At 36.9% G+C, this 12312-nt stretch overlaps 1 protein-coding gene across 7 annotated transcripts in view; it reads right to left on the bottom strand.

The window, feature by feature from the left end:
• Positions 1–9904: 9904 nt before the first annotated feature.
• Positions 9905–12312, bottom strand: part of Ncoa7 (nuclear receptor coactivator 7) — a 111909-nt gene continuing 109501 nt past the window's right edge. For all 7 annotated transcript variants that reach the window (XM_090338183.1, XM_090338177.1, XM_090338181.1 and 4 more), the window contains one exon: positions 9905–12073. In XM_090338183.1, the coding sequence (XP_090194309.1) occupies positions 11938–12073 (136 nt within the window). In that variant the 3' untranslated portion in view covers positions 9905–11937. The remainder of the gene's footprint in view (positions 12074–12312) is intronic.

Raw genomic sequence — 12312 nt, forward strand, 5'->3', positions numbered from 1 at the left:
AGAAAAAGCAGTCCAAAAATTTATATGGCAAAGCAGTAGACTTGGAATAGCAAAAGCAATCCTTGGCAGGTAGACCAATGTTGGAGGAATAAGAATACCAAACTTGTACTAAAAAGTCATAGTAATGAAAACAAAATAGGCACAGAAATAGGCCTGAGGACCAATGGAACACAACAGAAGACCCAGAAACAAACTCACAAACATGTAGCCATCTAATATTTGATAAGGGAGCCAAAAATATAGGCTAGAAGATAGCCTCTTCAATGAATGGTGCTGGATATCCACATGAAGAAAACAGAAGCTAGACCCCCATATATCACTTTGCACTAATTTGCCATCTTTTTTTCCCACCAGTTTTCTGACTCCATCTTTATCATATTTACAATGTGAAATACTTTCTTAGTTTCCAATAGTTATTTTTAATTAGAAGGCATTCCTGCATTGTTAGAATTATTCCATTATCATCTGCCTTTTACATTTCTATACCTGGACAGACTTCTAAGATGTTCCTGCTGAGATGAGTATTTCCTGAAGATAGGACATGGCTTTTTTCACTATAACATTCAATTTAGCATCTGGCACACAGGAGGAAACAGAAAAATACTAATTTCTTACGTGAACAAAGTTTCTCAATAGCATCACTGCTTGGATTGTCATCTTTAGTTAAGCTTTCTTTTTACAGATTCTCATTTCTCTCCTTGGAACCAAATGAATACTTTCATTAGTTAGTCTGCTTTAGTGATCAGCTAATATCAATCTTCTGGGTAGAGCTGTTCTTGGCAAACCACCAAAAACTAAGGAGTTTACCTTGGAATAGGGACCCAACCCTATAAGCACCAATAATTTCTCAAGAACCTTCTAGAGCATGTTATCTGACAAAAAAAGCCAAATGCTTTCTTTTTTATGCCAGTCTTGAGGCTTGAATTCAGGGCTTCAGCACAGTCCTTGGACTTTCTCAAGGCTAGCACTCTACCACTTGAGCCACAGCACCACTTTCAGATTTTTCTGTGTATATACTACTGATAAATTGAACCCAGGGCTTTGTGCATGCTAGGCAGGCACTCTACCACTAGGTTATGCTCCAGGCCCGATAAAAGTGTTTTCTAAGCACTCTAAATAGATTCCATAACATAAAATAAATGGCCAATTTATATAAAATATAAAAACTATAAATAAAAAACTATAAATGCCAAAATCACATTGAAAGACAAATGACAACGTTGGTAAAGTATTTTTAGCATGCATGAGAAACAGGATTAATAATCCTAATATAGGAGGAGTTTTTATAAAGTAAGTAAAACACATTGAAAACTCAGGGTAAAAAAAAATAGTTGAGCCAGTTTTAGCAGGGCTTGTCGGTTATCTCAGCCTGCGGGAGACTAAGGTGGGCAAATTGTAAATTTAGGCTACATGGCAAGATCACATCTCAAATATAAACAATAACAGCAACAAAATAAGAAAAATAAGCAACTAACATGAGAGTAATCCATCAAAAGAAAATTTATTCAACAAATATAGGAGAAATATTTTCAATTTTATGAGAAATCACAACATCACATAACAATGATACATTTTTTTCTGCTACCAAACTGATAGATTCCTTTACATAATAGCACTCAGTACTGACAGAGTACAGGTAATAACTCATTTACAGAATTAAAATGATACATTCTGATACCATCATGGAAGAGTTGAGTGAGGACTGGGGAAGATGAGTTATGGGAAGTTGAAAGCTCTATGAGAGTTGAAAAGGAAGGACAGCCTGAGACACTTGACACTTTCTGTGTAGCTGAAATGAATAAGGATAAAAGACATAATAAGGAAATTGATGCAATCAAAAGAGAACAAACTCTTTCCAAACTGATGACTCACATGCTTGGCTGTCCTAACTTTTTAAATACAATCTGTGTTCCCATCAAAGCTAATTCTTCCACTTACTTGCTAGCTCTTGGCCCTCTTCTGTCCACTCAAGAACACCACTGCAGAATCCTCTTGTTTTATGGCATCAGTCTTATTCCCTTTACTGAATCACTATCTAATTGCAAACATGCTATCATTTCCCTTAACTTAAAAAAATAAAAAGCAAAAACGCCTTTTCTGCTCCTACTTATTCCACCCACTATATTTCTTTGCACAAAATCTCCCTCTAAGAAGGATCCCTATTACCTCTCCCCAGTTTCTTTCCTCAATTCTCTGTTTAGCCCATTCTTTTTTTTTTCTTGTAGGCCATTGGGCTTGAACTCAGGTCCTGGGCACTGTCCCTGGGCTCTTTTGCTCAAGGCTAGTGCTCAACCACTTTGAGCCAAAGTGCCACTTTTTTCTGGTGGTTAATTAGAGATAAGAGTCTCATGGATTTTCCTGTCTGTGCTGGCTTTGAACCACACAATTCTAGACCTCATCTCCCTGAGTAGTGAGGAATACAGGTGTGAGCCACCAGTACCTGGTGCTCAATCCACTCTTCTTTCAAACTTTTACTCCATCCGAATGGCTCCTGGAGATAACAAAACAGCCTACTGCCAAATTCAATGATCAATTCTCAGTTCTTTCTTTATTGACCAATCAGCACTTCACACTGTATCTTTGAAGCGACTTGATCATTTGGTTTCAAATCATGGTATAGTTTTGATTTTCTTTTTCTTCCTAAGCTCTTTCTCTATTTTTTTATTAGTGTTTTCTTTTTTAAAATACTAAGTGTTAGCTGAGCATGGTGGCTCACACCTATAATCCTAGCTATTTGGGAGATCTGAGGATCAAGGTTCAAAGCCAGCCTGAGCAAAAAAGGACCTGAGATTCATCTCCAATTAAACTCTAGAAAATGGGAAATGGGGCTTGGCTTAAGGGTAGGGCAGTAGCCTTGAGCTGAAGAGCTCAGGGACAGAGCCCAGGCTGAGTTCAAGCCCCATGACTCACAAAAAAAATAAATAAATAAAATACTAAGTGTTGGACTGCTCCACAATTTAGTCCTTGGTCTTCTCTCTATGTTTTCTCTTAGCTTTTTTCACTCAAAGCTGTCATATTTTCCATTTGAACCAAACCACATATCTAAACAGGCCTCATATCTAAAACATATCAACAGCTAAAAAAAATTGAATCACACCAAAACTAATCTCCAAGGAAACAAACCATCCCATTAAAAGGTGGACTAAAGACTTAAAGAGAGTCTTCTCTGAAGATGAAATAAGAATGGCCTATAGACACATGAAGAAATGTTCGCCATCTCTGTGAATAAAAGAAATGCAAATCAAAACAACTTTAAGATTCTACCTCACTCCAGTTAGAATGGCCAGGATCAAGAAATCTAATAACAACAAATGCTTGAGGGGATGTGGCCAGGAGGGATCACTACTACATTGTTGGTGGGAGTGCAAACTCGTTCAACCACTATGGAAAGCAATATGGCAGTTCCTCAAAAGACTAAACATAGAGCTCTCCTATGACCCAGCAATTCCACTCCTTGGCATCTACCCAATCATCCAGAAACAAGGACATACTAAATCCACCAGCACAACAATGTTCATTGCAGCACTATTTACCATAGCAAAGATATGGAACCAACCCAGATGCCCCTCAGTTGATGACTGGATCAACAAGATGTAGTATTTATACACAATGGAATTCTTTGCTGCTGTCAGAAAGAATGACATCCCCCCATTTGTAAGGAAATGGAAAGACTTAGAAAACCTCATATTAGGTGAAATAAGCCAGACTCAAAGGAATATAGGCTCAATGGTTTCCCTCATTTGTCATAATCAATAGAAACGTTGGGCTCTCTTAGGAGAGATTTACAATAGAGCAAAACCTAGATACATAAGGCTATATAGTATGACGCTATATGAAAGGACCTCCAGCATATAGAAACAAAAGCCATATAATGAGTGATTGTTGTCCTTAATGTACTATATTATCTCTCATCTCTTTTGTTGTCCCTTGGTTATCTCATATGGTTACAGCATTTTACCTTATTATCTGATATATTGTGTGTATGTTTATTTGGTTATTTGAAATTGGATAGGGAAGGGGGAAAACAAGATGAGGGGCGGGAGTTGGAGGAGGGAAATGGGGACCAAGATATGAGAAAAGGTATTAATGTTTGTGAAGTAATGCACCCTCTATCTGGTGAATATAATGTTGCCCTTCTATTAATTACAATAAAACTGAAAAAGAACATCTGCACAAAGAGAGGGAATTGAATGTTTATGTGAAGAAGAAAGAGAAATTTCCAGTTTCTGATTACAATGACATGTCATTCAAAGTTCTCTTGGAGTAAATATGGCCTCAAGTCCCAACAGGAACGTTTTGATCTGATGTCTTTAAGTGGATGCTATGTAAAGCACTGGTAATGGAAAGAATCACAAAAGTTCCTTTCTTATAACAACTTCTCCATTCTATTTTTTGTTCTCTCCTTGATAGATTGTTTTACTTGTCTATAGAATACAATGCAAGTACTTCTGCTTTTTAAAAATTGCCTTTTATTTAAAGACATGTTCTCAAACAAACTTTGAAAGTAATTCCTTTTTTTATAAAAATCAGGAACAAGGAAGGGTATACTTGAACTTTGTAAAGAATTCAGTAAATTCAAAGCTTTTTGTCATTATGTAGTTTTATAAAGCATTTTATAAGCATATACTAATTTGATTTTCACAAAAAATTTGAAGAATATCTTTACTCCTGATTTAGAAACAGAAAAGTGTGACACAGACTAAATCAGCTTTATTTGGATAATTTAGGTGATAGAGGAGCCTCCTCATACAGATTAGCAGAGTGTTGCTTCCATATCTCCAAAAGTTACAGGAAACTGCTACTGTGTAGGTTAGCCCACCTCCAACGTCATGAAGTCAATGTCCTTCGTTTTGTCAAATTCACACTGGTGTATACTTTCTCATAATCTTAAGGTCAGTAACTCTCTACTCATCTTGGTTCTTACTGGTCATCTATAAAGTTATGCAGTGGGTTCAAAGTAATGCAACCAGTTCACATCTTGTGAGTGGGGAGAATAAAAAGACATGGTAAATAAGAATAGAAAGGGCCGGGAACTAGTAGAGCTCTAGCATTGAGAATGTCCAAGAAAGGGCCGGGAATATGGCCTAGTGATAAGAGTGCTTACCTAGCATGCATGAAGCCCTGGGTTCAATTCTTGGGTACCACCTACACAGAAGAAGCTGGAAGTACTGTGGCTCAAGTGGTAAAGTGCTAGCTTTGAGAAAGCCCAAGGACAGTGCTCATGCCCTGAGTTCAAGCTTTAGGCCTGGAAAAAAAAGAAAGAAAAAAAGAAAAAGAATAGAAAGAGGTCTGTTACCTGAAGCAGTTAAGGAGAGCACAGGAGGTATTTGTGCTTTCACAAAGGAAAGCACTTCAGAGATAGGCAGACTACAAAACCAGCCCAGATTGTGGACATAAATTCATAACGGAAAGATGGTGACTTACCATTACCACTACTACTTGGGGCTTGCTTAGAACAAAGTCATAGCACATGTTTGAAAAAGTGGCAGAGAGGCCCACCTGTGAGCATGTTCAACTCTCATCAGAAAGTTTCAAGTGAAAGGAAAGGACTCTGAAGGTGTGTTGATAAGGTGTTTTGCTCCAAAGGTGCCTAGCTTGTTTAGTGGTTAGTGAACATATCTAACTTGAATCTAAATTTCTCTTTGCTTCTTTTTTTCTCAAACTCTTTCCTACTCACCTCTTTTGGAACTTTTTCCACTGTAAAACCACATTTTCATTATAAATAGTCTCATCAACATCTTCTTCTTCCTCCTCCTCCTCCTCCTTTTCATAGTCATACATTTATCTTCCTGCTTTACCTGAAATTTGACTTTTTTTCATATATTTTTATTGTGATTAATAGGTTACATTATATTCGCCAGATAGAAGGTGCATTACATCACAAATATTAATACACTGAAATTTGACTTTTTTCCAAGTATGTCTCTATCCATTGAAGCTTCTCCCCACATCTCAACACGCTGAGAAAGATTTGGGAGTAAGGTTAGTATTTCCCCAGCTTCTATGTGCTAGCTCCAGGAGGTTTCATGATATACAAATCCTAATGCTATGCTTGATTTTGAAAAATTCTTCTATAGCATGAAGCACAGTCCCAACATCTGCTGACTTTTAGATCACTCTCTAGAATTCTCAGAGCTTCAGCCCCTGACTCTCACCACCACCTCACACAAATCCTGTGTCCAGGACTCCCACTGTCTCAAAAACCTAAGTTCCAATGCCCTATGTCTACATGACTTCTTGATACAACCCATTCATTTGGCAAAACCCTAATGTTACGTTAATTCACCAAGATTTTCTCTAAACTTGAATTTCAATGACCTTTCATGCTTGTACCTAGCACCTTTATGCTCTTTTGATTTCCCAGTAACTCCTTAATTCTGTTTTCTCTTTATTAGTTTACGTTAGTTCAGGAGTGGCAGGATTTCATTATTACATTTCTACAAAATTTCCTAGTAACTTCTGATCTTTATCTTTCAACATTTTTCAGTTAGCCCATTGTCATTTTCTTCCTTACCCAGCACACCCAAAGAGGAACCAATTCCCTTGAATTACTTCTGGGAACTCCCCAACCAACTTGCTCTTTCCTGTGGTTATTCTTGCGGGTTAACACTGTGGAAAAAGGAGTCAGCTCATGTCTATTTGAAGTTTTAAGAAATAATTTTGTAGTGACTCTACTTCATTAAAAATGATAGTGGTATCTGTCTAGAGATTATCACAATTTGGAGATTGGCAATATATGCAAATAGAATAGCACACAGCACTTAAGTGCTCGGAAATATTCCAACTGATCTACAAGATGCCTTTTTTTTTTTTGGACAGTACTGGGGCTTGCACTCAGGGTCCTGGGCACTGTCCCTGAGCTTCTTTTTTTCTCAAGGCTAGCACTCTACCACTTGAGCCACAGCACCACTTCCAGCTTTTTTGTTTTTTGTGGTTCTGAGGAATCAAACCCAGGGCTTAATGCAAGCTAGGCAAACACTCTATCACTAATCCATATTCCCAGCCCCATGATGCTCTTTTATTAAGCTTAATTTTATGCTGGTACTAGGGTTCAACTCATTTGCTTAGATTTTCCATTCATGGCTAGTGCTCTACTGCTTAAGCCACAGTTCTATGTTTGGCTTTTTGTTGACTAGTTGGAGACAAAAGTCTCATAGATTTGTCTGCCTGAAATGGACTCCAACCAAGATTACCTTACCTCATCCTTCTGAAGAGCTAAGATTATAGTCATGAGTCACCAGTGCTACTTCCCAAAACTAATATAACCAAATAAGTGAAAATACATGTACATTCAGTAAAGAAAAATCACAAACTGAAAAACTTTCATTTCATAGTTCTCTCCTTAGGTATTATCACTTTACAGGCAACAAGAAAATATCCCTATAGAGCCTGAAACTTACCTATTTATAAACTATAAATTCTATTTATAAATTGACTACTGTTTTTTATTGCCAAGGCCAGAAGAGCAAGCATATCATGTGACCTTGTTCAAGAAGACAGGCAGGACAGGGGCATGGCTCAATTGGTAGTGTTCTTGCCTAGAAAATATGAGACTCTGAGTTCAATCCCTGGCATAACCAAAAATAATAGCAATAATAATAGATCTAAAAATGTAGCATCTCACAAAGAAAAAGATATGAATGGTTAAGAAACATATTTAAAAATGCTCACCTTCACCAATAGTCAAAGGAAGGCAAAAACTAAGAAATCTTACAGTATATTTAGTGAGGCATTTTGGTGCAGTTACTCTTGCAAAACACTGTGGTGTCATCAGGTAAAACAGCCAGTCGCATATTTCAAAAAGCACATTTCCAAGTATCTCTATACTCTGCCTACTTGAGGCTTCCAGGAGTTGAAGGAGCAATGTGCACACATTCATCATGTCCAGATCCACTCTGTGGAGATGGTCTTGCAGAGTGTTCTTTATGTGCTGGCTTAGAACTGGATCCTCCCAATGCCAGCTTTCCATGTGGCCCTTGTTTATGGGAAAATAAAACACTGCTACAAAAAGAAAGTTACCCTATGGCTCTTGACTGCCTTTCATTCCAACAGGATGATCCTGAAAGCTTTCTCCTTGCGCAGGTGAGTTTCTGAGTGCCCATGTGACAAGTAGGCAGCCTTGCTGGTTAACTTGGTGAGGATGACTGATCACTGAACAGCACTGTGTGAGACACTATTGATGGTTTCTATTATTCCTGATGGTCCCATAACTGGATGACAGTTTTCTTTCTGGATTAAGTTTGCTTATTTTCCTGTGTTCCATAATACATTGAATGCCTAGTAAGAAATGGCTGTGACATCCTTACGGAGCCAGAATGTCCAAAATAGGAAAAAATATGTGTAATAGATATACAAGAAAAACTTTCTCTGAGGCAAAGGTGTGGATTAGATGAGTAATCCTATAGTAACAAATTAGTATCAATCACTATCAGACTCTCAGGGAACTTACCTCTCTGGTTTGCTATCTAACTATTGGGAAAAGGAGGAACACTAAAACCTCAAGTAATGCCAAACTGTTGGATGGTCCATAATGTCAGGCAAATCAAAGTGCCTGAAACTAAAGTTGTCTTCTGCTGAGTAACTCATAGTCTGAAGAAGTAATAATGACTATGGACAGAGCATACTGATAAGGGGATGAGAAGAGGCTACAGTGCTCTAGGGCTCTGAATGAGAAAGAAAATCTGTCCTTATTGGGCAACAGAAAGTGACCACAGATACTTCAGATATTTTCACAAAGGGCAAGTGCCCTTATCTAGAGTTTCTAGAACTTCCCTGGGCTCCTGACCTCTTTGCTTTTCTCTATCTTTTTAAACTTCTGTTTATGTTATTTTGAGAAGAACACTGATCTGAGAACATCTTCTGCTTTAAAGTATTCTCAATGCAGAAAAGCCAGAAGAGTTCTTTCACTTGTCTTGCTCTCTAAAATTTAGGAGTTAAGAGATCAAACTGAGAACACTTTTCACATTGGTTCAGGGTCGCCCCAATGGCCTGTAGCATGGAGTTGGATCCAAATCATTTTCAACCAAGTCTGAACAAACATTTACTTTTTTCCCCCACCCATGACCTTTGATATGTACTTAAAGGAGTGAGGGATTAAGAAAAAATGAAGAGGCCTGGGTAGAATGTCTGCCTAGCATGCATGAAGTCCTGGGTTCAATTCCTTGGTATCACATATATAGGAAAAGCTGGAAGTGGTACTGTGGCTCAAGTGGTAGAACTCTAGCCTTGAGAAAGCTGAAGGACAGTGCACAGGCCCTGAGTTCAAGCCCCAGTACTTGCCAAAAAAAAAAAAAAGATTTTCTGGGATTTTGATCTTAGGGTGTAAGTGTTAGAAAGTTATCCAGGGAAAAGCAGCCCTCAAGAAAATTGGGAAGTAGAAGGCAGTTATTATTTATAAAAGTTAAAAAGATGAGTAACAAAGATGAAACTAGCAGATAAATTGAAAAGCTGTTACAGAAGCAGTTTCAAGGAACTGATAAGAGAACAGGAAGGTGACTTCAGGGAATAAAGAGGGAGTTCCCAGGGTAGCAAGGAAAACCTAAGCATTGGACTTGGTTTAGCCTTGGGCAGTTCATCACCCTCTCATACAAGTAAAAAGCCCTTGTATGGGCATGCCTTGTCATATTGTGGCTTGTATTACATTTTGCATTTTTTTAATAGAAAGAAGGTTTTATAGTCTTGCCTGAAGCAAGACCCATGTTCAGATAATCATTAGCATTTTTAACAGTAAGTCATTTTAAATTAAAGTATATACATTGCTTGTTTTAAATATAGCATGCTTAACTGACGACATAATAGTATAAATATAACTCACAAGAAACTTCATCTGGCACAAAGTTTTAATGATTCTGAGGTATACCTGTGTCCAATAAATACGTGATAAATGAATCCTTGGAAAAGAGAATCACACTGAATACATAATTTCCTTTATTGAAAATATTGGGATAGCACTGCATTACATATAGTCAATATCCATAAACGAAGGGTCACACATTTCTGATTGGACAATACTATTTTAAATAGAGAACGAAGCATCTGGATATGCTCTCATGAGTATAGTATCATAGATGCAACTAGGTAAGAGTAAGTTATATGCAAAAACAAATTACCATTTTGTTCATTAGTAGCATATGGTTACAAATGGCATAAATGGTAAACATGATCATAATGAAAGATTTCTGGTATCTCGCGCCAACTCATTATTTTGAATGACCAGATTAAGATTAAATGGCCTGGCAACAGATTCGAAATTTTATAGCAATGGGAGTGCAGTAGAATAATTGTTGATCTGTCAATTGGCTTGTTCTCTTACAAATAGTTAAAAATACGAGAATAAGCTAAAAGAAATATTTTAAGAGCCTTTTTTTAAAAAAATAGATATGTAAATGTTCTTGGTTATTAACTTTCCTTTGAAAGATTACTGGGGAAATAATTTGTGATGACTACCAGCTTTGGTTATTGTTTTAATTTTTTCCATTAGCAGTCTTTGGCTATTATAAAAGTCTGACAAATTATTAATTGTAAAGTTTTTAACAAGGTTTTATCATTACTTTTAACAACAGATATTTTATGATGTGAAACTGGGTTGATTAAAAAAAATAAATTTCCTGGCCGGGAGTTTGGCCTAGTGGTAGAGTGCTTGTCTAGCATGCACGAAGACCCGGGTTTGATTCCTTGCTACCACACAAATAGAAAAAAGTTGGAAGTGGTGCTGTGGCCCAAATGGAAGAGCACAAGCCTTGGGAAAAGTCCAAGGACAGTGTTCAGGCCCTAAGTCCAAGCCCCACGACTGGCAAAAAGTAAAGTAAAATATAATAAATTTCCTTTTTGTTCCAATTTGGAGTAGAATGTATTTTTGCATTGATTTTTCTCAAAGAAGATTCTAGGAACCAAGAAAAGTGGCCTAATTTGACATTTATCTTTTGACTTGAACATGTAGCAATTAAAATACTCAGTTTCGTTTAAGACAGAGGCCTTATTAACATAAATGCTTGAGGGAAGTTGTGTCAAAAAATAACTATGAAAATTAAGGTTTTGTTATTGACATACTTGGTTTCATAAAAGGTGAAACATTTTCCTTTCAGAAGCAGGGTCTGTTCATAAAGGTTTCCATTTCTATAAATACCAATTTATGATGTAAGAGACAGATGGTTTATTCCTCTTTGCACAAGTACCTTCAGTGTACTTCTTAATGACTAAATAAGAGAAGCTGGTCTATAAGAGTCAAATCAATAACATTGGTAATGAGCTTTTAATATATATATATGTATATATATACACATATATATTTCTGAAGACCAATCACCCTAAACAATCAGGGCAAAAAAATTTCAATAAAAAACTATGTAAATCAAATATTTGTTCCCAAAACATAGCACAAAATGTACACATTTCTATTTCAAGATTAAGAGAAAAAAAATCTACCAACACATTTCCAACAATGTACTAAAAATAATAAATAAAACAGTTTAAAAATCATACATTCCCTTTAAGTGTTATGTCCTTTTAATTTTTCTCAGACCAACTTTTCCATGACAAACAACAGCTGTACATTTTGGTAATGAAAATGATGCTGATAAATACACAAGGCAGGTATATATTTCCACAGTATCTTTTTTTTCACAGTTACCAAAAATAAAAATTGCATTCACCTTATACATCTACAAACATTCTGATTCTTCGCAGTATGGGTTCAAAAGAAGTGGAAAGTACAGTCTTTCAACCATCTGGACTCCCAAATTTCTTTCTTCAGTGTCTGCCCTCCATACATAGCTTTCAGAATCTTTCTGCATTGTGATCATGCTCAGAGATGATGGCAGAAAGCAAGCGCTGTGATGGGATGGGGCAGCCTGCTCTGGGACTTCATCTTCAGCCAGCTTTAAGAGGGCTGAGCCAACCCAGTCTGTGTAATGATATATTTTTAAGGCAGTCTGAATTTCACTCAAATGTCCATACCTCTAGGTCTTGAACTATGAAGTCTTCTTTTTTGGAAAGAATGTCATTATTAAAAGTGCTGCACGAGTTGCTTCGACCATGGTATAAATCAGCATCTAGCCACAAACCAAATCGTCCCCTAAAAACAAGTTAAAAGAAAAAAAAAGTGTTGATACATTTACAGTCTCCGTGGGGCATCCTTTTGTCCTCCACTGTCATATCTTCCTTCCTTTACACCATGGACAAACTGCAAAGATGCTTGTCCAATAAAGAGCATTATTTCTTGCATTTCACTTAAATGACCTACCTTTACTAAAGACAGTTGTGTCTCACATAGGTACATAATAAATAATTGTATTTTAGAGTTTTAGAATCAAG

This window comes from Megascapheus bottae, chromosome 8, assembly GCF_031878675.1.
Source record: "Megascapheus bottae isolate mThoBot1 chromosome 8, mThoBot2.hap1, whole genome shotgun sequence".
NCBI classification, from domain to species: domain Eukaryota; kingdom Metazoa; phylum Chordata; class Mammalia; order Rodentia; family Geomyidae; genus Megascapheus; species Megascapheus bottae.